This window comes from Cibotium barometz, chromosome 1 (genome assembly GCF_041138505.1).
Source record: "Cibotium barometz isolate CiBa-2024 chromosome 1, ASM4113850v1, whole genome shotgun sequence".
Lineage (NCBI taxonomy): Eukaryota > Viridiplantae > Streptophyta > Polypodiopsida > Cyatheales > Cibotiaceae > Cibotium > Cibotium barometz.
This window is the reverse complement of record NC_141046.1, coordinates 63,188,910-63,216,512: the sequence shown is the minus strand read 5'-3', so window position 1 is coordinate 63,216,512 and position 27,603 is coordinate 63,188,910. Positions and strand designations below refer to the sequence as shown.

Genomic DNA, 27,603 nt, shown 5'->3' with positions numbered 1-27,603 from the left:
TCTGAAGGCCGGTTTCAAGGTTCATTGCCAGGATTCATCGTTAACTTTTTCAAGAGGGCGAGCCTGTGGGTCGACACATTTAATTGTATGGCTGGAACTAGTGCGGAGATGAAGGATTTATCTTCGGAAGAGGACGACTACTTCGATGAAGATGAGGAAAGCGAGCAAGAAATACCTTCCGATATGCCAGAAGCTGAAGATGATGATGCCATTTATGAAGCAAAGATGCAGAGTTTGATGGAGGGATTAATGGAACTCGCGAAGGACTCACGTTTTCCACAAAACTTCAAAGCTGATTCTAAACCACGGAAGCAAGGGTCTCAGAAGAAAGCCAAGCCTCAACATTCAGCTCCCATCCACCCAAATTTTCAGCCATATCCCGATTCTTCTTCTTCTTTTCCCCCACCTATCCATGGAAACCCTTTTAATGCTTCTCATCCTGGTTACTTTGGCGGAGGCTCTATCTTTCATTCAATGACGGGTGTACCCAACATGGGCATGACTGGGAGCTATGGTATGCAACCAGGTATGAATGGAGGTATGTATGGAACTTTTGGTGGTGGTGGAAGTACTTTTGGTATGCATGGTATGGGAGGTGGTATGATGGGCATGGGATCTAATGCTGTGGGCAATTCTTTTCTCAAACCACATCCATATGATAATCTTGTTCAGGGCGAGAAGCCGAAAGATTATAAAGAGGGTGGTGCTGCGGTAAAGTTTGATACCTTTAGTGGTGCAAAGGATCGTTTGAAGGCTCTCACCTTCATTCAACAGTTTGATGCGGCATTTTCTGGTGGTAACTTCACAGAGGCATCTAAGGTACGAAAGGAAGCTTCTTTCCTAAAGGGAAATGCTCTTCACTTTTGAGGTGGATGCTATGACAGCTTGGCATCGATTAGATTCCAGTAGAGAGGATGATTTCTACATTATGCCTTTGGAGGGTTGTGATGTTTTGTTGGGTATGCCTTGGTGCCATAAGGTTAAAGCGGTAGTAGATACTTTCAACAGGAAAATCACTCACTCACAAGAATAAGGAACACACTCTTGATGTAAAGCTTAAAGGAGAATCTGTTCCTGTTGTATCGGCCTCGGCCATTTCTCATTTAATAAAGAAACATCTTTCTATTTACTTAGTGTTTGTTAAAGAGAATCAAGATACCACAGAATCTAACCTGTCTGAGTTGGACAAGGAAAGATTGGACTTTCTCAAAAGTTTTCAAGATTGTTTTTCAGAGGCTTTACCAGGGGAGTTGCCGCGTGCTAGGCCTGAGGATCATGGGATTGATTTGATTCCTGGAAGTTCACCACCGAATAAGCCACCCTATAGGGTGAGTGCAGCCCAACAAGAAGAGATTATGAGCCAAGTGCATGATCTGTTGGACAAAGGGTTGATTCAGCCGACCTCTTTGCCCTATTGTTCACCAGTTCTTTTGGTACAAAAGAAAGATGGATCTTGGCGGACGTGCATTGATTACAGGGCATTGAATAAGATTACCATCAAGAACAGATTCTCTATACGTCAAATCGATGATATCTTGGATCGGTTACAGGGAGCAGCTTACTTCAGTCGGATTGATCTGAAGAGTGGATATCATCAAATTCGCATCAGGCCAGAAGATGTGCACAAGACAGCTTTCAGGACAACTTTTGGACTTTATGAGTTTTTGGTTATGCCTTTTGGTCTTACAAATGCTCCAGCGACTTTCAACAGGATAATGGATCGAATTTTCCGACCACACCGTGCTTTTGTGGGCACCTTCCTTGATAATATGATTGTATTTTCTCATTCAGAGGAGCAGCATCGGGAGCATTTATTAAGAGTGATGAATAAACAGGTGATAGGTAGCACCTAATAACTTAGTAATCTAGGTTTAAATAAATTGGCTCTAGTGTGTGTGAACACCTGCTAGTGTGTGGGTTCTCTTGTGTGTGGTAACAACCCTTTAAGAGGATCTTATGTAGCAATGATGCATGTAGGTGACACCTCTTAGGGGCACTTTTCTTATGGTTTGACATGTGGCATATGTGGTGGCAGCATATGTATACATCTTGTAAAGGGGGGTCTCTCCTATAAGAGAACATTATCATAATGTCATGAGTATGCCTAATCTTTTCAGTTTATCTTGTTCTCTTGCTTAATTAGTCTTGTTAAACTTGTGTTAACTCTTAATCCATGCATCTGGTATCGGAGCTAGCGCATAGTCGGCCTCTAGTTGTTGTCGCCTTTGCTAGTTTTCGTCGCCTGTTCACCGCCACCCTAGAGCCAGTCGCTGTCGCTCGCCGCCTATCTAGAGCCTGTCATGCAGGTTAATCCCGGTGCCTTGTGTGCACAAATCCAACTTTTTTCCCGTTCTTTCTTACAAGCCTGTTAGTGCACAAACAGTTCCCATTCAAGGGGAAGGTACTTGTTTCTTGTACATAATTTTTCTTTGAGAAATCTCTTATTGTGAGGATGGCATAAAGAGCATCGGGTATCTTTGCGTATAGGCGAATTAAGGATAGGCTAGATGGGTCTAATTACTCTTTATGGAAGTTTGTCAATAGTCAGAGGCTTATAAGTTATGGGAGATATCACTGGGAGGAACCTCGTCCTCCATCCCATCCTACTCTAGCAACAACTGCACAAGCTCGTACACTTTCTCAGGTGGTAGTAGTTGGAGTCTTAGAGGTTACTACTCCTGCTGAAGAACAATGTATGCCCAAGCCATGTCCATGATAGCTCTTCCTGTGAGGCGATCTGTAGATACCTCACATCCGATCTTGCAACTCTGCTAGGGCTACATGGTAGGTCCTTGAAGCCATGTTTCAAACTTAAATGAAGCTAGAGTCATGTTTCCAATGCGGGAGTTGTCACTAATTAGGCATTCTGTACACTTCTGAACCTATGGATAGGCTGTAGTGTGGACATGACACCTCGTGGCAGGGAACTCACTTCTACGCCAAGGGTCAAGTAAGTTTGGGCATCCACACTTCATTAAAGATTGGGCAGATAGGTTATAAGTGAGTTTGGGTTCATCTAGGTATATAATTCAGCCGTATTAGCGGACATACAGATTTCACATTATGAAGTTTTCGTCCGAGTTGCGGCCAGTTGATATTGTGCTTATTCTTTCTATCTTTAGCAGTGCATTCGCCCTATCAACTACTTATTTGTTGAAACTAATTCTTTCTATTTGCTACTTCCCTTAGAGCTAGGCTTCATTATGGCTGAGTTTGCCCTGCATCTCCGGAGGTTCGACAGAAACTCAGTACGAAGGGCTTTGTGTGAATATATGCTCTTATGTGTGTGTGTGTGTGATGACGTTAGTGGGGATGTCGTAGTATCTAGTCCATACTATGCATAATGGAGTTGATAGTTGTATAGTCTTGTGGGTTGACTACCATGAGTATATAACATGCACGTTCCTAAAAGGTGAATTTGGGCATGTTTTTGGATTCATCTAGGTATATAATTCAGCCGTATTAGCGGACATGTAGATTTTACATTTCGTCCGAGTTGCGGCCAGTTGATATTGTGCTTATTCTTTCTATCTTTAGCGGTGCATTTATCCTATCAACTACTTATTTGCTGAAATTAATTCTTTCTATTTGCTACTTCCCTTAGTGCTAGGCTTCATTATGGCTCAGTCTGCCCTGCATCTCCGGAGGTTTGACAGAAACTCAGTACGAAGGGCTTTGTGTGAATAAATGCTCTTATGTGTGTGTGTGTGTGTGTGTGGAGTGCATGATGTGAGAGCATATCTTGATACAGAGTTCTACATCCACTGTTGGGCACTGATGACGTTAGTGGGGATGTCGTAGTATCTAGTCCATACTATACATAATGGAGTTGATTGTTGTATAGTCTTGTGGGTTGACTACCATGAGTATATAACATGCACATCCCTAAAAGGTGAATTTGGGCATGTTCCTGGATTCATCTAGGTATATATATAAGTGAGTTTGGGTACTTATTGGATGGTGGCTGGCCAAACTCTCATAAATCAGGCACGCTTTTGAATAAAAGAGTGTGAACAGCTTATTGGGAACCCTCTCCACTTATGGGAGAGGTGTGGCTCTTGTTGAGGTGGCCCAATGGCCACCCCTTATTTGTATGGAAAGGCTTATCCTCTCCCTCCCTTCTAGGGACATAGGCGCCTCCTTCATGAGGAGGTGAAGGAAGACAATTTTCAGCATAACCAGTCCATACACATACTTTTTGACATGTTTTCTTACTTCTCTAACTCTTGGATCAGCTGCTGGCGAATGAGTACTACAGTGTTGACCAGCCCTTGGGAGTCCTTTGGAGCTCCTATCTCTAGGATATGTATCTGTTGACAATGTTTTGGAGCATTTCTATCGGCGACAATTTGATCAAAAGCTGATTTCTTCTCTGAAAATTCAGCAAATTCAGTGGTAAGAGCTTCTTCAAGTTCTCTTAACCTACTCTACATCCGTGTGCTTTACAGGGTTGCTGCCGTACGTACGTACGGATCCGTACAGTACGGTACAGCCGTACAGTACGATACGGTACCGTACTGTACGGATCCGTACGGAGTCATTTAAAAAAATAAAAATATGTGGCGTGTGTGGCGAGGCCCAAATTCAGGCGATTGTAGATAAGCGACCACGTTGCACTTTATTTTGGGCATTGTGTGTGTACTTGCAAAATCGAGTGTCCTGTGTGTACCTGCAAAGTTTTGCAGAGCAAATTTCAAGTGTGCGCACTTCTTTGGAGACCTCCCACGAGTCCTTTCCTCGCTCTCTCTCCCGCCCAGACTTCATCATGCCGCGCAAGACTAACCCAAACTGGGCAATCCACACCAATGTCCTGAGGGTTGTTAACACCCCTTCTCAGCAAGGGTCAGGTACTCGGCTATGGGCATGCAAGTATTATGGGGAGCAGTACACTAGCACCATAACTCGCATCATCAAGCACATGACAGGTATCGGGTGCACCAATCAATGTGGTCCATGTGATAAAATACCACAAGCTTTGAGGAACCAATTGATTGCGGAGAATTGTCCTGCAATGGGTGGTGCAAGCAATGTTAGAGGTGGTGAAAGTACGCAAGATGCTCTCCATGATGCTTTTATTGGAGATGTTACAGGTTCAGGTACACTAGATGAGGGTGAAAGCCTTTTGGCTTCAGCCCAATCCACCACCACAGGCAGGAAGAGGGCACGTATTGCCGATGATGAGGACCTCCTGCCACAAGATGCAAGAGGTCCAAGGGAGGCATCAAAGCAATCCACTCTGCGTTCTTGTATCTCATCACAGGCTTGGGTAAAGGAGCGGCAAAGGGTGGCAGAAATGGAGATTTGTCGTACTCTTATTGAGTGTAATATATCCTTCAATGTGTTAAGGACAGACCAATGGAAAAGAATGGTGAAAGCAATTGCGCAGGTCGGGCCTACTGAGACGTGGACAGGTCTTGAGTATACGAAGATGCGTACATCCATGTTGGATGAGCAGAAGGCCTTGATAGACAAGGCGCTCACTCCTGTGAAAGCAGGTTGGCAGGAGTTCAGATGCACTATTATTTCAGATGGGTGGGCAGACATTCGCAAGAGGCACATAATCAATATCCTTGTGTCATCTTGCTTGGGCACCTATTTCTCGCGTGCCATGGATGCAGGGAGAGCAGGAGACAGGATCACAGGGGAGTTCATTTATGGCCACATTCGACAGGCTATCCTTGAGGTTGGGGAGGACAATGTTGTGCAGGTGGTGACCGACAACGCCTCTAACTGCAAGGCAATGGGTCAAATGGTCGAGACAGAGTTTCCACATATAGTGTGGACTCCATGTGCTGCCCATTGTCGGTTTGCCTACATATTCTTGGTCTTGGATAGGCTCTACAAGATAAGAGATTCACTATCATCAATAGTTGTGGATCCAAGGTGGCTTAGATGCATCATTCAGAGGATGAGCGTACAAAATACTTGCAGAGGCGGATCCTAGATATGATGATTTTTGGCAGCAAGTTCATAGCCTTTCAGTTGCACTTAAGTCCGTGTATGTCCTTCTCCGACTTACAGACATGGAGGGCTCAACTTTGGGACTGGTCTTTCATTTGTTTATGCAAATGAAAGACCATGTTGCTCAGTGCTCCATGATGACTAAGCAATAGTTCTAATTTCTTCCTCTTTCTTTGATTTTTATGACTTCTCGATTCTCGATTCTCATGACATGTCAGGATTGACATGTGTACACTGTAACCTAAGACATGTATTTTCAATCTCTCATTTTCAGCCGAGTTGAGATCTTGGACATTGTAGACAAACGGTGGACATTCATGAGCCGTCCCATCCATGCGATGGCTACCATGCTCCATCCTCTCTACAGGTCGCCAGAGCTATGGAATAATACTGCTTTGAGCATGAAGCAGTCAGAGTATGTTGGAAGGATGTTCTAAGAGGAGGAGCAACTTCAGATCGATAGAGAGTTCACCACGTACATGAGTGGTATTGGTGCTTCATTTGCGAGACCTGTGTCATTGAGGAAGGAAGCCATGAAATTCCCTTTGACATGGTGGCACTCTTATGGAAGGGTTGGTCTTCCAAACCTTTCACGCTTTGCTCTTTGTGTTCTCTCTCAGGTAACTTGTAATTAATCTCTAAAGTATAGTCTTCGGAAGTGAAGCCTGATGTTTTAGCATTAAAAGATTTACAAATTTGCTCGCATTGCACTCATTTTTGCACAGGATTGCTCAGCTGGAGCATGTGAGCGGAACTGGAGCTCATTCTCTCTTATACACACCAAGATTCGGAATCGCCTTAGTACTTCTCAATTAGAGAAGTTGGTGTACTGCAGAGCTAACATGAGGCTCGTGCGAAGCTACCATGCTTTGGGGTCACCGAAGCAGGTATAAATTGGACTCAAGAAGAACTTAGAAGTAGAAAATTATTTCTAGTTCAATGAATATCCAATATGCAATTTGTGGCATGTTTAAACAGGTCGATCCAACACTACTCAAATTGGTAGATGAACCCAGCCCGGAGCTTGTGGATCGGCAGATTAGAGATGAGCAAGATGAGATTTTGAGAGCTTTACATAGAGAGCTTGAGAGTGTGGATCGTTGTGTGACCCGCTCACGTGCACGATCTCTCAGCATTCCTCTACGCCAGGCAGCTCCAGATCTAGGCTCTGCGAGACGAGAGAGCATTCGCAGGGGAAAGCTTCCAGTTCGTCGCACCCAGCAGAGGCGTGCAAATGAGGCTGTCCAACTCATTCACACTCAGATTCCCCAGGCACATGACGAGGATGCACTGGAGCTTCTTGTTGCTGAGCCAGAGTTCTATGAAGAGGGCAATGGTATCAATGATGGAGGCATGCTCTCTTCAGAAGACTCATCATCTTCATCTGATGATGAGATTTGAGACTCTTGCGTCTAGAGTCTAGACAACTGTAGTGTTTCATTGTTTTGCTTTTTGCACTTGTGGACCAGGACATGTGCTGTAGACATGATATTTGTACTCTCTTTTATCATCTATGACTTTCATGGTTCTTGCTTATATCACACTGACTGTTGACATGAGGTATTGTGTAATGGGCTTGGTAACTGATTTAAACTTTAAGTAATGAGGTTCACTCTTTATTTTAAGTATTTTGGTTGCTATGTCTACAAAATATTCAGGTTTCTAGGACTGTTTACAAATGGTACGTACTGTTTACGTACCTGAAAATTTGTTACGTACAGAAGTACGTTCCGTACGTACTGATAGCGTGCCGTACACTACGTACCTTTCCACCTTGGTGCTTTACCATTAAGGTCTTCTATGACTCGGCTTGTCACATAGGTTTGTGTATGGATGCCAGTGGAGCATAGTTGCTTGTGGCAAGACACTTGGGATTGGGGGGTGAGGTACTTCCCGAGACAAAAGCTATGGAAGCCACCTCGACAGTGTTTGAGTACAAGAGAACGGGTGCCAAAGAGTAAACACTCTTCAAACTGGCACCAGATACATCGAGAATTTATTGAAAACAAATCAAACAGTAGCTTGAGTACTCAATCTCAAGCTTCCAAGAGTCTCTCGGGCATAGCCACACTCTAGTACGTGATCACACCCTCTAGCAGTGATGTTGTCTCCCGAATAACCAGCCATGAAAACCTTGGCTCTAGGCACCCGAAGGTTCCACCCTTAGAGCCATAGGCCCCATGCAGGTTGGGAGATTGTTTACCTTCAATTCTGTCGCGAAGAACCTTGCTGAATTGGACTGCACAGCCCTGTTTTTGTCCCACAAACATGCTGTAAAAGTCACCCCAAGAGATGAAATGAGTGCTTTGTGGTTTTGTAAGCCCAGTGGGGCGTGCATTGATAGACTCAACCACTTGTCCAAGAGATAAAAATATAAAGAGAGAGGGGACAGAGAAAAGGGAATGGGGATCTTGCATAGTACACCACATTCAGCGGGGAACATGCCTCGTCCCCTTTTAGGAATTTATTCAGGAACAATCCACGGGCACGCTGGCCCAGATCAATACAATCAATGAATACAAAACAAACAAATATGCCGATGTAGGATATCCAAGTCGATGTCGATGTCAACGCACAAGATCTCTGATGTCGAGCACACCACGGGGATGACCACAAGTATCTCTCACCGGGCTAGTACCAGATCCAATATCCAAATCCAATGGATCCCAAGTCCAATGAATCCAAATCCAAGTCCAAGTCCAAGTCCAAATCTAAGTCCAAGTCCAAGTCCAGGTCCGAGTCCAAATCCCAATCCAAAATCCAAGCTCCATGTCTAAGCTCTGTGTTCCATGTTCATGTCCAAGCTGCATGCCCAAGCTCTATGTCCAAGTTCTTCATGTCTATGCTCAAGTTCAAGCTTCCATGTCCAAGCTTCATGTTCCATGTCCAAGCTCTATGCCTAAGTTCCATGTCCAAGCTCTAAATCCAATCGCTCATCCCATGAATAATCTCCACAATTCCTATAGCCTTGTCGATGATGAAAACCCTAGAGAAGCTCTTTCTGGGAAGAAAATTGATATAAAACCTGTTTTAATGGTTTTCGAGCGATAAAAACATCCAAAAAGCAATTTTTAGGGTTTTTAGAGTAGTTTTAGGGTTTTTGAATTTTTTTTTTGGTTCGTACAGCTATATGGATCCGTACAGTTGCAGATGTGGCATTGCAGTTGCTGGAGGCGCTCTGAAATTAGGGGTAGTGATGAAAAACTCCATGATTTGGTTTATAGATGATGTCGAAGAAGATAATCTCCACGCTTGAACGAAGATGGCAATGCGATGAAGAGGTTCTTCTTCAACTTGATGCTCAAGAGAGGCTCATGCTTCTTTTATACTTGGGGAAGCCTTGCTTTTTGCCAAAAAGGGATGCTTTTGCTTTGCTTTTGTCTTTTTATTAAATATTATGAATAATAGCCAAAGTTCTTGATTTGTGCTTTTACAACTTCAGGGCCTTGCTTTTTGGCCCTAGAGCTTCTTTTTGACTAAGCGGCTTTTAGCTTTTTGGTTCGCCTTAGTCTTCTCTTTCCAATGGTGCCCTTGGCTCGTGGTCAACCCTGTTTGACTTTTTGCTTTTTCTTGCTTTTTGACCAAGAATGGTGCTTTTTCTTAATCAATCCTTATGGACCCTGTCCCCATGTCTTCTTCCACCTGTCTAGTGTCCGGGCATGGATTTCATCATGTGAAATAGAGCTAGGAGGACCAAATAGTTACAGGCTTGCCTTGGATCCTGAGCCTTCAGAGCAGTCGACCAGCCCTGTAGAGGGGCAAGGCATGGTCGCTTGCTTGAAGAGAGAGAGAGAAGAATCGCTTTTTGCTGTCCCAACTATGGAGGCAGTCCCCCAGCTATAAAACAGCCTCGCTCATGGTCGACCAGTTCTCTCTCTAGTTCCCTTGCATGTCTTCTTCACAACTGGCCAAGCCCTACATGCTCTACAGCCAAAAACAGTTGGAAAAGGAGGCGCCTAGCTGATTTTGGCCCTCCTCCCCCAAAATAGCAACTTGTGGAGCTTTTCTTTTCTTGAGGGCTACCCACTTTGCTTAAAAATTGTCCACCCGAGCATAAGTGTGTGAACACTTTATGATGTCTGTCAAAATACGCAGCGGAGATGATAACAAAATCTGAGATCACAAGAGCAAGTAGAGTGCAGAAAATAGACAGCACAAGAGAAGGAGAGAGATAGGCGTGTGACTCTTCTCTATACACAAGATCCCGCAATGAAAAGATGATACAATAGGTGGGGGGCCATGGAGCCATTTTATATGGCCCCATGAGTGCAGTCGGCCAGTAGATGGACAGCCGAGACAAGACATGAAATGCCCACGACTAGAAAAACATCAGTCGGCCAGCATATCAGAGTCGGCCCTAACACGTGTGGAGTTGGCCAGTAGTAGAGAGCAACTGGGACTGCCTGTGACCAATCGGCCAGCATTTGGTACAGCCGACAGGTCCTACACTACCTCCCACACCCTGGAAAAATAGGAAAAAATGGGAAAAAAATACGGGGAGCGAGGAAAAATGATAAAACACCTACAAAGGGTGTGAGATCCCTGACCCCACCGCGCAACGAATTCAGGGGTGCGCAGCGGAAGTAGCACTTCTTGCGCGGGGCCAGGTCCCACACTCGGAGCCTCGCCCACGGATATCCGGACAAGAGACTAATCCATCGGTTCATCCAAAACCAAACCCGGAAAAACTTCCCTTGCCCGGAAAGCACGGGCGATTCCTCCCAGGATAACTTTTCTCTAGCGTAGTCAAAAGCCTTATCTAACAGAACTGATCTGACCGAACCCGTAAGTCCCATAGTCAGATTAGGGAAAAGATTGCACTTGGATTATAGAGACCAACGCTTTTTTCCTCATTGAGAGGCACAGCCGTTGATTCTTTTCCCTAGAACAATTTTTGTCCAGGATTTACTTCATATATCATACCATAACAGAATTGAGTCTCAATTTAGGGATCCATCAGTCCAACCTAACCCCATCCAGTCCCATGGGTTAGCCAACCGCCCAACCACTGTAGTGATGGGATCCAATTAAGAATTTGGTTAGGTTTTGTCCCAGGTACCAGGGAAAAGAGTTCCCAGGTCCCCTAGCCGGATATTCATGCAAACTTAAAACTAGTCACACCACTTACACACCCAATATGAAATTGCCTTTTTCTCAGCATCATCTATCTTTAAAACAATCATTTAATGAAACCATAGTCATAATCCTCTAAATCTCTGGTTGAATCCTTATTTTCAATCATTCCTTCATCGGAGTATCTATGGCATCATTGGCAACCAGAACGCTCACCACCTGACCACTCCCGTGGACCGAGATCGGGAGAGCCAGGCGTCAGTACGGGAGAGCCAGGCGTTAGTACGGGAGCGCCTGTTTGTGCGTGGTCCTGGAACACCAGTGGGACGCTCTCCGTGGATTCCAGTGAAGGCACAGGACTGTAGAGACTAGATTACTCAAGTGGACTGCTCTCCTTCGAACGTCTACTTCGAGTCTCTTGTTTGGTACTGTATTCATCCCAGTTGTACATGGACATCATCTGGTTCTTTGAACCCATGGAGCATTGTATCTTTTAAATACTCCCAATAATATATCATATATTGAGGGGGGGGGATCGGCCCGTTCCGGCCCCAGTGCTGGTGTCCATTGATCAACATTTCATTTCATTTCGATTTTCAGTTGTTATTAAGTTGTCCATTCAATTTGTGATATTTAAAGTTGTGCTATTACGCGTGTGGGTGTCCAACGGAGTCTATTCCCATTTGACGGGATTGGTTTCATTGGTATCAGAGCACGGTTATTTCCCTATTCTTAGTGGGGAAACGAACCTGTGTATTGGACACCCCGCTTCTAGCACACTTAACACAATGGACAGCCAAGGCAACCCTTTGGAAGTGCCCAATTCGAGGGGCCCATCAAGTGCCTCGCGTGGTTCTAATGCTTTACAAGGAAGGCACAAGCCCCTTGAGAGGGTAAATGATAGTGATTCAAGGGGACAACTGTCTTGAGGAAAGACAGTCATGCAAGAAGAAGAGCCTAATGCAATGAGGGCTGAATTGGAGTATATGAGGAAGCTTTTACAGGCACAAGAGCAAGAGCTGAAATTTTTGCATGAAGATCCCCATGTGCAAAGTGCCATTGAAGCAAGGAAAGCAGATGCAATGGTAGATGTGACTTTTGAGTCCATGGCACGAGAAGTGGGCAAGAAGCCAAGGGAGTTGGCACTTTCCTACCTCCTCCGCAAAGGTGACATCAAAGAGGGGGAAGATGGAGAGCTGAAATTCAGAAATCCACCTCGCTCGAAGCATGGAGATCCCGCATCTCAAAGGTTGAGGTCATTTATGCAAAGGGAAGAAGTGACAGTCACCTCTCGTCATGCATCTTCTCCACAAGGCACAAAGGCTGACAGGTATATGTATGCTAGTGCTCATGGAGGGCATGATGGTCACATGCATTCAAGACATGTATCCCATGGTAGGGGTGACAGGTCTTCCACTAGAAGAGCTTTGCCTACTGAGTTGTCTCATGGAGAGACATTGCCTTATGCACGAAGGTCACATGCATCTGATTCTCAAGTTCGTGGAGCACATGCCACCATGCTTCATGAAACTTCCATGATGGCCCATGGAGCCCATGCAGATAGGGCTGCCCCGTTGGATAAAGGGAAAAGAAAAAGAGAGGACCATGAGCCTCATGCCAGAAAGCTCAAGGAATTTAAAGCAGGTGACAAGTCCGTTACGTTTGATGTTTTTCATGGAGAGCATGATGCTTCCAAAGTGTTAGCATTTGTGGCACAATTTGACATTGCTTTTAGCGATGAGGACTTCACTGAGAAGTCTAAAGTACGCCATGCTAGCATGTTTTTGAAGGGGACCGTTGCTCATTGGTGGATCACTGAAAAGATCACCAAAGACCCCATTTGCACCTGGAAAGAGTTTAAGGACAGATTTTATGCTCAGTTCTTGCCACCTAATGCGGAGTAAACTCTCACCCAAAAGTGGGATAGACTTGAGCAAAGAGAGAATGAAAGTGTGCAACAGTATGTCAACAAGTTTTGGAAAGTGTTGCTTGAGGTAACTCCTTTTATGCAAATCACTGAGGATGAAAGAAAGAGGAAGTTTCGCTCCGGATTGCAACCAGCTTATCGTTCGGGCATTGAATTGCACCCGAAACATACTTTGCAACAGCTTACAGCCTCTGCTCTTGCTACGGAGTAATTGGTGCTCAAAATTAAGCAAGATCAAGGCAGTTCAAAGGGGAAAGACAAGGCTGTCCCAAATCTGCAAAAAGGTGGACAACCACCTAAAAAGAACTTCTGGGAGACCCACAAGGGAGGTAAAGCTGAAAATACTTCATCTACAGATTAGGGCCCAAAGAAGAACAAATTTGGCTTGATCCCCGAGCAAAGGGAGCAATATTCCAAGGAGGAAAAATGTTTTTCTTGTGGCAGCAAAGAGCACATGTTTCGACAATGTCTTGATCGCAAACCAAGGCTAATGTGCATGCAGTTCCCGATGTGCAGGGAAACACAAAACATGATGCAAAAGAGCGGATGGTCTGCAAAGCATGGGGTCAAATCAAGGATCAGCCCGCCTTATTCATGTTTGATGATTGTGCAACCGATAACTTCATCTCTATTCAAATGGCAGCTGCCTTGGGTATTGAGGTTGAAAACATGGGAGCTCAGATTGAAGCCGAAGCTGCCTTTGTTGGTAAAGAGGTGCAGGTTACCCCACTGATAGGGAAGTTGCGCATACATATCGAGGGCTACCTTGATAATGAACATTTCTTAGTTGCACCACTAAATGGATATGATGTATTACTGGGCAAGCCATGGCATCATAGGCTTGAGCCCCGCAAAGAGTACAAGACCAACATGATTTCTTTTATGCATAGAGGCCGCATGCATTTCATTGATGCCGGCAAAGAAGGGGATTCCATCCCACTTGTATCTCACATCCAGATTAATAAAGCAATGAAAAAGAGTCTTTCTGCGTACTTGGTTTGTTTGTGATAGCATTGTACCAAGTCATCAAAATGTGGATGCTATGACTTACGATAGGCTGAATTTTCTTCATGCATTCAACGATTGTTTTGCTGATGCATTGCCAGGTGAATTACCTCCCCAAAGGCCCGAGGATCATCGCATAGATCTTGTGCCAGGTAGTTCTCCACCTAACAAACCCGCATACTGTGTGAGTGCCGCACAACAAGAAGAGATCATGAAGTAGGTAAATGAGCTTTTAGAGAAAGGTTTGGTTCAGCCTAGTTCCTCACCTTATTGCTCTCCTGTGCTTCTTGTTCCAAAGAAAGACGGGTCATTCCGCATGTGTTGTTGGGGTAAAGGCGTTATGCCCACCCTTACAGTGTGTACAAGCCCATAAGTTATAGTACATAGTACACTTAGTACTTTTAATGTACTAAGTGCACTATGTGTACTAGTGCAATATACATGTGTGATAGGGGAGTCACACACTCATGCCTCATGAGTTGACTTATCCCCACAACTCTCTCTCTCTCTCTCCCTTGCTTCTCTGTGTATGTCTCCCACATTAACCTAACCCTGATTCTCCCATCAACTGGTATCAGAGCTTAGTGATCCCTCCCTCTTCCCTCTTCTCCTTGATAGCAAGCATAGAACAGTGAAGCTTGCTCGCAGCAATCGCAGGCAGACAAGGCGTGCAAAAATTGTGCTGAGCGTGTGGGCGACTGGGTTTGGCATGCGTGTGCTGATCGCAGTCAAGGAGAAGGGCGTGGCCTACGAGTACCAAGGAGTTGGTAAAGCGGGTAGCTCTACACGGCGAAGGCAGCGCTGGCCCTTCAGCGTGGAGCGAAGAAGCGATAGGCGAGAAGCGTTGAGTCGTCGGCAACAAGCGCTAGGCGAATACGTCAACTAGCGGAAACCACTAGGCGAAGGCAGGCGTTGGCGAACAGCGTGGAGCGAACCAGGTCCCTCCGACTCGCCCGTGCAGAATGGCGTGACTCACTTCGAGGCTGGGGACACGCGCGCCGCTGAAGTGTCCAGCTTCCTCAAGACCAACGACCCTGCTGGGTTCACCATTGTGGATGTGTTGGGCTGGGGCGCCCTCGGCCACGCCGTTGCCTTCTTCATCCTCGCCACCGCCTCCAACGGCTACGAACCCCAATTCTAGGTGCCCCGGTTTGTCTGATCTTCTGTCGTTGTGCGTGCTCCAACAAGCCTGTGAAAGCCGACAGGCAGCTATGGGTCAGGGAGCTTCATAGCAGCCAGCCATCTGAGCATCACCAACAATCTACAGCAGCAAGAATTGCCCCCCTCTCCTGCAACAGCCTCTGGCAACAAAATTCAGCCTGCAAATTGAAGAAAAATCAGAAATTACAAGGTATTTTCCTCAATTTTTTTTTGGGATTTGCAATTGAGCAAGTACAATCAACAATTGAGTAGATTACAGGTGTCAAATTGCTCAATTTTGAGCAAAATTGGCAAAATTGGGTGACATTGGTCACAATCAGGATCAATTTGCAGGACATTGGTCACAATCAAGATCAATTTGCAGAAAATTGAATGTCGAAATTTGGGGCTTTTGATGTAATTGTGCAATTAAGCACTCATACATGCTGTATGATGTGAGAAATCGCACATTTGGGCAAAATTGCAGCAAATTGCAGTGCAAATCAAGGGGCTTTTGTGCCGATTTGGTTGATTTGCATGCAGGCAATCGCATTTGATGGTGTGGATAATGTGTTGATGCCTTACAAGCACTCAATGTGCCTGTAAATCAAGGGGCTTTCATTATTTGGATGTATATGTGGCCAGGGGAAAGCATCGTGAACACACTGGATGCCTTCATGTGCGTCAATGTACCATGTATGATCAGAAATTGATCTTAAATCAAGGGGCTTTTCAAGTTTGTATGCTTGTTGAGCTTGGCAAAGCAGCAGGCAAGACATTTATGCCTTGAATCCTCAAAAATCAGCTTGCAGTCAAGGGACTTTTGCCCAATTTCTGTTCGGGACTGTTTTATGCAGTGTTCGGGACTGTAAAAGTCTGATTTTTACTCAGTTGGACAGCCAGGAGAGCATTTATTGCTACTGTACTTGCTGGTACAGATTTGGCACAGCTTTGTGCAAGTTTTGGCATGGCTGTACACTGTTTTGAGTGACCAAAAGGTTCAATTTCAGCTGTTGTACTTGCCGGTACAGGTTTGGTACATCACAGGTGAGCACTTGGTACTGCTGTACAGTACTTTGGAAGGGCAAAAGAGCACATTTAAGGTGCTGTCCAAAATCTGCAGCAACCAGATTTTGGTGTTTTCATCACATAAAGTGGGAGAAAAGTTGCATTCTTGCTTCCGCAGTAAGAGATAAAGCTTGGGAGAATAACTGTGAGCACTTTGTGTGCTTTTGGTGCAGTGTTTGCACATCTTGCAGGGAGTCAGGGATTGACAGGTTGCATTTTGCTATGGCAACCACAGGTGAGAGCTCTTCATTGCTTCATATCAAGAAGCTTGAAGGCTCGCATAATTATGATATTTGGCAAACCCAGTGCTACAATGTGTTGCTCCAGAAAAAGCAGCACAAGCCTATCAAAGAAAGGGGTGTAATGCCCGCTTCTCTTACTGCTGAAGAGTGGGAAGATATGGATGAGCTGGCAAGATCTACTATCATGTTGTCTGTGTCAGACTCATTACTTTTCAGCATTCATGAAGAGAAGACAGCTTGGGGAATGTAGCAGAGATTGCAGGACTTGTATGCCCAACAAAGTGCCTCAAGCAAAGTGTATTGGTTGAAGAAACTCATAGGTCTTCAGATGAAGGAAGGGGCGTCTATGACAGCCCATCTAAATGAGTTTAATGGTATTGTCAGCCAGGTCATTAATCAAAAGTTGGCAATGGACGATGAGTTCAAAGCCACTTTTCTGTTATGCACTTTGCCAGAGAGTTGGGACACATTCAGGACAGCCACTAGCAATTCGCATGCTATGCTGTCATATGCAGATGTTGAGGGTGCTCTTCTTCAAGAAGAGATGAACAGGAAAAACAACTCTGTTGGAAAGTCCAATGCAATGAATGCACGTGGGAGATCCCAACAAAGGGGAAAAAGCCAAGAAAGGGGAAGGAGCAAGTCTCGCTCCAAAAAGGATTTGGAATGCCATTATTGTGGCAAGAAGGGACACATTAAAAAGCAATGCTACAAATGGAAAAATGATCAAAAGGAAAAGGGAAAAGGCAAAGACAAAGAGAAAGATGAAGCCAAAGATGTAAAGCCAAAGGGCAAAAGTGGAGTCAAGATTGAAGAAATCAATGTGTCACATGCAGGTGGCAGTGAGGATGAGGTTCTATTTACTTCTTCACTTGATGCCCATTCACTTCTTACAGGTGGTCATGGTATGCACTCATGGATCATTGATTCAGGTGCCTCCTTTCATGTCACAGGTTGCAGAGACTTGTTTGTCAGGTATACTGCTGGCAATGAAGGAGTGGTTTATTTGGGTGATAACCATGCATGCAAGATTCTTGGCAGAGGTGATGTGAGGCTTGTGTTTTCAGATGGCTCACAGCTTATGCTCCATGATGTTAGGCATGTGCCTGAGATCAAGAAGAATCTGCTTTCTACTGGACAGCTTGATGATGCTGATTATGTTACCACATTTGGTAGTGGAAAGTGGAAAATTAGTAAGGGCTCACTGGTTGTTGCCAGAGGCTCTAAAGTGGACACTCTTTACTTTATGCATGCAGGTGTTTGTCACCATGCTAATGTAAATGCAACCGAGCTGCCGGAAATTTCTATGTGGCATAGCCGGTTGGGACACATGAGTGTCAAGGGAATGGAGCAATTGTCTCGTTTGGGTTACTTGCCTTCTCTAAAGTTTTCAAGTTTTCAGTTTTGTGAGCATTGTATATATGGTAGGCAACTACAGTGCCCCCACAAGAAAGCTCTTGGACAGAAAGATGCTCAGTTAGAGCTTGTGCATACAGATGTATGTGAGATGCCTCAGCTTTCTTTGGGAGGGGCAAAATACTTTGTGTCTTTTATTGATGATGCCACACGCAAGGTGTGGGTCTATCCTCTTCGTTTGAAGAGTGATACATTCTCAGTGTTTCAGAAGTTTGTTGCTCTTGTTGAGAATCAAACTGGCAAAACACTGAAAGCTTTGCGTTCCGACAATGGTGGAGAGTACACGTCCAAACAGTTTCAGGACTTTTGTGATGCTAAAGGCATCAAGAGGGAGCTCTCTACTCCTTATGATCCTCCACAAAACGGGACAGCAGAGAGGATGAACAGGACCATACAGGAGAAGGTCCGTTCTATGTTGTCACATGCTGCATTACCTCATGGTTTTTGGGTTGAAGCTGTTATGACAGCCGTTCACCTTATAAATAGGTCACCTAACACGAGGCTTGGTGGGAAAGTGCCAGAGGAAGTATGGACAGGGAAGCCTCCGTCATACAAGCACTTGAGAGTGTTTGGTTGCGTTGCGTACGTGCACATACGCAGGGAAATGCGCACCAAACTTGATCCTAAGTCTCACAAATGCATATTCCTAGGATATGGTGACAGAGGTGAAATGGGGTATAGACTTTGGGATCCCATGAATAGAAAACATGATGATGATGGACATCATGGACAACAACAAAGGGCTGTAAATCAGCCATTACAGCAGGAAAACCAGCCCTTAAATGGTGCTGAAAATGGTCCAAATGGACAGCCAGAGATGGCAGAAGATATCCCTATGGATATACCACAGTTAGAGGAGATACCGGGCATGATTTTTCAGCCTTATGGCATGGAACAGGAGCCACCAATGGGTGATATGCAGGCTGGACAGCAACCTGCAAATGATGGTCATTGGGTACGGAGGCCCACAAGACCCTCCAGAGCCCCTGACAGGTTTGTTCCAGGGGTTGACTACTTGATGCTCACTGACTGTGGGGAGCCCTCATGTTACAAGGAGGCTTTACAGAGGGCAGACAAGGCTCTATGGGAGCGTGCCATGAAGTCAGAGATGGATTCTCTGCATAAAAATGGAACTTGGAAGTTAGTGCCTTTGCCTGCAGGCAAGAAGGTTTTGCCATGCAAGTGGGTTTACAGGCTCAAAGTTGCACCAGATGCAAAGCCAAGATACAAAGCCAGGTTAGTGGCTAAAGGCTTCAAGCAGGAATATGGTGTGGACTTTGATGAGATCTTCTCTCCAGTGGTCAAAATGACCACACTTAGAGCTGTGTTGGCTTTGGTTGCGCATGATGATCTGGACTTGATTCAGATGGATGTGAAGATTGCTTTTCTTCACGGTGATCTCCATGAGGAGATATATATGCAGCAGCCAGAGGGTTATGCAGTGAGTGGAAAGGAGAAGCTTGTATGCAAGCTGAAAAAGAGTCTTTATGGGCTCAAACAGGCACCAAGAGAATGGTATCATAAATTTGATACATTCATGAAATCTCAGAAATTCAGGAGAAGTGACATAGATCACTGCTTGTACACCAAGAAAGCTTTGGATGGCAGTCTATTGATCCTCATCTTGTATGTTGATGATATGTTGATTGCCGGGAAATCTCGTAAAGAGATGGATACCTTGAAGCAGAGGCTGCATCAAACCTTTGATATGAAGGATTTGGGTGATGCAAATCACATCTTGGGTATGCGGATACTTCGGGACAGAAATCAGCATGTGTTGTATTTGTCTCAGAAGGAATACATTGGCAAAGTCTTGCAGAGGTTCAATATGGACGGGGGGAAGAAGACTAGTACTCCTTTGCCTCCATATGTGAAACTCAGTGCTATGGACAGCCCACAGTCAGATAGAGACAGGGCTGATATGGCCAAGATTCCGTATGCTTCAGCATGTGGCAGTCTCATGTATGCCATGGTTGCTACTAGGCCGGACATTGCATTTGCAGTGGGAGTGGTTTCTAGATACATGGCCAACCCTGGCAAAGAAGCATTGGGAAGCAGTGAAAGGTGTCATGAGATACCTGAAGGGTACACAGGATATGTGCATTTGCTTTGGCAAACAGGATGCATTAGTGCATGGTTACACGGATTCGGATTATGCCGGTCATCCAGATAACCGGAAGTCTACTACCGGTTATGTGTTTACATTCACAGGAGGTGCTGTGTCATGGATATCCAGGATGCAGAAGTGCACAGCCTTATCTACTACAGAGGCCGAGTATATTGCAGCCACAGAGGCTTGCAAGGAGGCATTATGGCTATCTCGGTTAGTGGTTGATTTGGGTTATACAGGGGATATTCCATTGTTGCATTGTGACAGTCAGAGTGCCATCCAGTTGGGCAAAGAACCCTGTCTTTCATGCAAAGACGAAGCATGTGGATGTGAAGTATCACTTCATCAGAGAGGTGATAGAGAACAAGCAAATTCAGCTTGTTAAGATTCATACGGATGACAACCCGGCTGATCTGTTGACAAAGAGTTTGCCTCCGGAGCGGTTTGCTCATTGCAGACACTTGATGGGCATTGGATGAGGCCAGTTTCAGCCTTGATTTGGCCTTGTATATTATCATGTACATGCTGATTTTTTCTTTTCTTTCATTTAAGGGCACTTTGCCTTTAAGTGGGAGGTTGTTGGGGTAAAGGCGTTATGCCCACCCTTATAGTGTGTACAAGCCCATAAGTTATAGTACATAGTACACTTAGTACTTTTAATGTACTAAGTGCACTATGTGTACTAGTGCAATATACATGTGTGATAGGGGAGTCACACACTCATGCCTCATGAGTTGACTTATCCCCACAACTCTCTCTCTCTCTCTCCCTTGCTTCTCTGTGTATGTCTCCCACATTAACCTAACCCTAATTCTCCCATCATGTGTGTGGACTATAGAGCTTTAAATAAGCTTACTGTCATGGCCCTGTGAAAATGGAGCAGGACAAGTGTGGGCATGGTGGTTGCAGAGTCAGAATATTATATGATTCACATGGGGGGTGCCCGGACAGTGATTAAGATGTGTGGACAACCCTAGGTGTGAAGGGGGAACATTAAAACATTAACTTTTAATGTTTATTAAAGTTGCCCCTAGGCCTTAGTGGCCCTAGGGAACTTATTAAGTTGGGGCCCTAGGGATTAACTTGGAAAGGAGGTTTTCTCTCTCTACACTCTCTCTCCTCTCTTTTTGGGGAGTCGTGTAGTAAAAGTGGAGCCTTCCTTCATGCGCTTGAGTTCCATCGTGGGAAAGCTGAAGAGGAGGAGAAGGCGGCTGTTTTGCTGCAGGGTGCTGCTGTTTTTCTGAAGGAACCAGCCGTACAGCACTGTACGGCCAGTGCTGGACACTCTCTCTCTCTCTCTTTCTCCTCTACTGCTGGCGGCGCACAGGACAGCTACTGTTGGGCTGCGCAGAAGGCCTGTGCAGGCTGCACAGTTGGTTTTTCAGCAGGTACACCTGGTACGGCTGCCGTACAGTGTACGGGCAGCCTGGTACGGAAGGTACAAGTGCTGCAGGTGGTGTAGACAGGTGCTGGACAGGCCTGTGTACTCTGATTCAGGCTGGTACAGAAGTGGACAGCAGGCTGTTTTTGCAAGTACAACGCCTGGCACGCATCCCAAGGCGGTACAATCAAGTACAGTGCTGATTTTCAGATCTGTACTTTCAAGGACAGCATAGGAGTGAGCATCAGGAGGAAGATACAGGCAAGTGCAAGCACATGTGTGAAGCAGGATTGTGGGTTCAAGTGCCTGCAGGCACAGATTGGTGCTGTTGCTTCCTCCAGAGTTGTTTCACGAGCTGAACTTGGTAAGCCTTGACTCTGTTCATCCATCTCTCTTTCTATTGCTTGATGTCTGCTACAGGTATGTGTTATCTGGCTCCTTGTGAGAGGAGGAGTATAGCAGATTGACAAGAGATTAAGACAGGGATTGAACAGCACATGTATGTTGAGCTGAGAAAATGTATCAAGCTCTAGAGTTATGCCAGATGTATGCCCATGGCTGGCCTGCTTTGTGAACTTGGCTGATCAGAGGGAGGCACAGTGTGTTGCTTGAGGACACAGATCTGTGTGCATAGATCCTCTGTGCTGAGAAGGATTTGTGGGCAGTCAGATTGGACTACAGGTGTAAACTCTTGGCTGGTTTTTGAGTTGTACTCAGCCATACATATTATTTTAATTGAATAAAGAAATACCGCAAGGGGCGCCAAGCTTTGGGGCCAACAGGTGTCGTTGTGTATTCAGATTTGGGCACTCTAGCTCCAATCTGTGTTTGGTTTTTCATCTAGACTACAAGTGGACGGGTGTTAGCTCTTACCGCACTCTGGTTTTCTATCAGAGGCCGGTTTCAAGGTTCCGTTGCCGGGACCAATCATCAACTTTCTGAAGGGGGTGAGCTCGTTGTTGCTTTGGAGAAAGCCATCGCTGAAAAATTCAGCAATCATGTCTGATACAGAGGAAGAGTACTTCTATCAAGAAGAAGAAGAGCAAGAGTCTTCTCCTGAAAGAGATGTATCTGAGGATATTTTTGCAGGAGAACAGGCTGCAGATGTTGAGCCTTATGAGGATGTAACACAGCCAGAAGATGTGCATAGTAAAGAGGATGATGATGCTCGGTTCAAAGATCGCTTGGCTGGTGTTATGGATACTTTTATGCAGCTCACACAGAGCGAGAGATTTGCTGAATTTATGAGATCTCGCACAGAGCCCCGCACAGAGCCCCAGAAAAAGAAGAAGAAGGTTCGTTCGAAGAATCTTTCTCATGGTCATAGTGGTACCACTCCACAGGATCCATCTCCTGCACAGTTTCCGAACATGCAGCATGCTTTTGGTGCAAACCCACAGAGTTCCTTCTATGGACAGCCACCTATTCCTCAGCAGAACATGCATCCAGGGTACTTTGGTGGTGGCTCAGTGTTTCAATCCATGACTGGGGGTTATCCTCAGGGAGGCATGGGTATGTATGGGCCTTTTGGAGCCAATTTTCAGCCTGGCATGCAAGGGAATATGTATGGTGGTATGCAGTCCGGTATGCAAGGAAATGTGTTTGGAAGCATGCAACCTGGGATGCAAGGCAATATGTTTGGTGGCATGCAGCCAGGTATGCAGCATGGAATGTATGGAAACATGGCTGGGATGTATGGTATGCCTGGTGTTGGAATGGGAAATGTTGACCCAATGATGGGTACGAATGTTGGGGGCAGCAATCTCACGAAACCACTTCCATATGATAATCTAACGCCTATGGGCAAGGCGAAGGATTACAAGGAAGGGGGAGCTGCAGTGAAGTTTGACACTTTCAGTGGGGCCAAGGATAAATTGAAGGCACTTACCTTTTTACAGCAGTTTGATGCTGCTTTTTCTGGTGGGAATTACACAGAGTCCTCAAAGGTGAGGAAAGCTGCCACTTTTCTCAAGGGCAATGCTTTGCAGTGGTGGTCTACTCTTCTTTTGCAGGGCATAGCACCCACCACATGGGTCCAATTCAAACAGGTTTTCTCTTCCGTATGGCTCACATCTACATTTGAGGTGGATGTTATGACAGCATGGCACAAGCTGGATGCTTCAAAGTGTGATAGTTTGGAGGATTATAACAAGAAGTTTTGGGAAGCTTTACTCCCAGTGACTTCTTATCGTGCCGTGCCATTATCTGAGCAGGTTGAGAAGTATTGTTGTGGGCTGCCCAAGGAGGTACGAGATTACTGTATAAAGACGAGAGTAACGAACATGTCACAGATGATTGAAAATGCTATGACAGCTAATGCGTTACTCACAGGTGGTTCATCTGGATTTAAAGGCAGTAAGAAATTGGGCAAGAAAGCTGAAACATTTGGGCATGCTTCTCGTGATGCTAAAGGGTCTACAGCGACAAAGTATAAGAAGTTGCCAATGCCCAAAAGGACTTCTGAGGAAAGACAGGCTTTGAGAGATGCTCAAAAGTGTTTTTACTGTACTGAAGAGGGGCATATGTCATTCAATTGTCCCAAAAGAACGTCCAAGAAGGATCCTGACAATAAAGGAGAGCCCAAGCCAAAGAAACCAAAGCCTTCTGCAGGCTTAGTTCCTGATCTTGTGGGGGAGCAGCTAGGTGGTGAAGCTACAGAGTTGTGCAGGGCATGGGGCAAAGTGAGAGATCAGAATGCTTTGATCTTCTTTGACACAGGTGCTAGAGCCAACTTCATTTCACCAGATTTGGCTGGCCGATTGGGGATTCGCGCAGAGGAGATGGGGCCGTTACATGAGGCAAATATGGCTTGTCCAGGGTATGCAGAACCCGTTACTCCTATTATTGGGAAGCTTCGGCTTCACTTGCAGGGTTATGTGGACAGCGAGGAGTTCTTCATCATGCCTTTGGATGGCTGTGATGTTTTGTTGGGGATGCCATGGTGCCACAGGGTACATGCGGTGGTGGATACTTACAACAGGAAAATTACTCTGACTCATAGAGGGAAAGAGCATGTATTGGATGTAAAACTCAAAGGGGAATCTGTTCCTATTGTATCCGCTTCGGCGATTTCATCAGTAATGAAAAAGCATCTTTCCGCGTACTTGATTTATGTAAAGGATGCACAAGATGATGAGTCTAAGTCTACTTTGTCAATGTTAGATAAGGACAGGGCTGATTTCTTAAGTGGGTTTCAAGATTGTTTTTCCGAGTCATTGCCAGGAGAATTACCTCCTGAGAGGCCAGAAGATCATGCCATAGATCTGATACCTGGTAGTACTCCACCGAATAGACCGCCGTATCGTGTTAGTGCAGCCCAACAGGAAGAGATTATGAGTCAGGTGCAGGAGCTATTGAATAAGGGGTTGATTCAGCCTAGCTCATCACCCTTTTGCTCACCTGTGCTCTTAGTGCAGAAGAAGGATGGTTCTTGGCGCATGTGTATAGATTACAGGGCGCTGAATAAGAATACCATCAAGAATCGATTCCCCATACCGAGGATCGATGACATCTTGGACCGCTTACAGGGCTCCACAGTTTTTAGTCGTATTGACTTGAAAAGCGGGTATCATCAGATACGCATTAGACCCGAGGATGTGCATAAGACAGCATTCCGAACCACATTTGGGTTGTATGAGTTCTTGGTTATGCCCTTTGGTTTGACGAATGCGCCTGCCACATTTAACAGAATGATGGACAGGATTTTCAGACCTCATAGAGAGTTTGTGGGCACATTCTTTGATGATATGATTGTGCATTCACAAAATGAGGAAGAGCATAGAAGGCATTTGGCCATTGTGTTTGCAGAACTCAGAAACCATAGGTTGGTGGTTAATGGCAAGAAGAGTGAGTTTTTCTTGCAGGATATACATTTCTTGGGGCATATTGTGTCTGGTCATGGAGTCCGTATGGATCCAGCAAAGGTAGAAGCAATACTTAATTGGCCAGCTTTGAGGACCGTGCATGATGTACGCAGCTTTCTAGGATTGTGTTCCTATTACAGGCGTTACATACGGCACTTTGCTGAAATTGCTTCGCCTCTTCATGCTTTGACGAAGAAAGCAACTCCGTTTAGATGGGCTGATCGGGAAATTACAGCATTCAAAAAGCTCAAAGAAAAGCTTACTTCGGACCCAGTATTGGTGTTACCGGACCTCCGAAAGGCTTTTGTTGTCCAGTGTGATGCATGTGGAAGTAGCATTGGTGCAGTTCTCATGCAAGAGGGACATGTGATAGCCTATGAGAGTAGAGTTTTGCAAGATGCCGAGAAGCATTTACAGGTATATGAGAAAGAGATGTTGGCAGTAATTCATGCTCTTTCTACATGGAAACACTACTTGCTTGGGGCTGATTTTACTGTGCAGACAGATCATCAAACCTTGCGTTATTTCCTCACGCAGACTAAGCTTTCAGAGAAGCATATGCGTTGGGCAAACTTTTTGTCAATGTTTCACTTTCAGATTGTGCATGTGGAAGGCAAAAAGAATGTAGTGGCAGATGCTTTGTCACGCAAGCCACAGGTCTCTGCAGTTTCACTTGCTTATCATCATGAGCTTGATGAAATGAAAGAGCAGTATGCCCATGATGAGGATTTTGAAAGGTTGTATGATCAGATGTCTGAGGGTCAGCGGCATGAGCATTACACTCTCAGAGATGGGTTTTTATTGATGCATGGCAGACTGTGTGTTACCAGGCCATTGCGACTCAAGGTTATGATTGAAAGTCATGCTCCACCGTATGCAGGTCATAGAGGTATTGACGCCACGGTCAAAGCAGTGGAGACTTTCTTTTATTGGCCAACCTTGAGAAGAGATGTTGATGCCTTTGTGAGGCAATGCATCGTATGTCAGAAGGTAAAGTTTGACCGTCAAAAGACACCAGGGTTATTACAGCCTTTACCTATTCCGGATAGACCTTGGGAGAGCATTGCCATGGATTTTGTATTTGATCTTCCACGGACACAAACGGGAAATGATGGCATCTGGACTATCATATGCAGGTTCAGTAAGCAGGCACATTTCATTCCCGTGAGGAAGACCATTAAAGTGGATCATATGGTGAAGTTGTTCATGGCGAACATCTTCAAGTATCATGGCTTGCCTACGTCTATCATTAGTGACCGTGATCCACGGATGACGAGTTTGTTTTGGAGAGGGTTGTTTGACAACATGGGTACAACTCTCAAGTTTTCATCGTCATTTCATCCACAGACAGATGGTCAGTCAGAAGAGGCTAACTCTACAGTGTTGGATCTTCTCAAGTGTTATGTGTCAGAGCACAAGCAACAATGGGAAAAGTATCTTCCTTTAGTGGAGTTTGCATATAACAACACTGTACATAGCTCGACAGGCAAGGCGCCTTTTGAGATTGTCGAAGGAGGGAAGAAGGTACCACCCATTTTGCATACAAAGGATAAGATCTTTGAGGCTGATCAGTATGTGGAGAGCTTGGATGAAGCTTATCGGAGAGTTAAGTTGGCCCTCCAGAAAACTCAGCAGAAGCAAAAGAAAGCCGCAGACCGTCACAGACGTGATTTACAGTTTGCATTGGGTGATTGGGTTCTTTTGCGCTTTGAAAAGGCTAGACTCAAGAAGATGAAGGGTAAAGAGCGCTTATTCCCTAAGTTGAGCATGAGATATTATGGGCCTTTTCAGGTTTTGGAAAAGATTGGTGAGGTAACCTATCGATTGAAGTTACCAGATCACTGGAGGATTCACAATGCTTTTCACGCGAGTCTTCTTAGACCTTTCCGTGGGGATGTGCCTGAGGATGTATCAGATGAGGCTCAGCCGGAAGTTGAGGAACTTGATGAGGTTCTGATTCCAGAGCAGATACTGGCACATAAAGAAAGGAAGGTACGAGGTAAAGTTTCCCGTCGCTATCTTGTGAAGTTCAAGAACTATTCACCGATGGATGCGAAGTGGATGGAGGAAGGTGACTTAACAGATTCACCTCAGGTTTTGCAGCTTTATCTCGATGCCTTTGAGTTAGAGCCGACTCTTATTGTGGCTCATTCAGGTTCAGCAGAGCATGGGTCTGGAGCATTACCTGATGCTCAAGAGGGGGGTAGCACCTCCACTCCCTTGATACAGACAGGCTCAGATGACATCTAGAGGTCGCTTGGTGCAGATTTTATCTCATCCGAAGGTACTGAGGCTGACAGTACATCTGTTTATGGGACTTCTATGATATATGTGTACTAGTCACATGGAGATTTTTCTGGATATGTATGGTTCACAGTGGTATACAACTTGGACTATTACTATGCCATTGGATTGCA

The 27,603-nt window shown here is 45.2% G+C and overlaps 2 protein-coding genes across 7 annotated transcripts in view; both read left to right on the top strand.

Annotated features, from left to right (window-relative positions):
- The window catches only part of LOC147642303 (ankyrin repeat family protein / regulator of chromosome condensation (RCC1) family protein), a 90,087-nt gene that overhangs the window by 9,228 nt on the left and 53,256 nt on the right, over window positions 1–27,603 (top strand). The window lies entirely within an intron of this gene.
- LOC147642304 (uncharacterized) lies at window positions 6,283–7,492 on the top strand. The gene is made up of 2 exons (XM_086777407.1): window positions 6,283–6,848; window positions 6,940–7,492. The coding sequence occupies exons 1-2, from the start codon at window positions 6,804–6,806 to the stop codon at window positions 7,360–7,362; spliced, it is 468 nt and encodes a 155-aa protein (XP_086633533.1). The 5' UTR covers window positions 6,283–6,803; the 3' UTR covers window positions 7,363–7,492.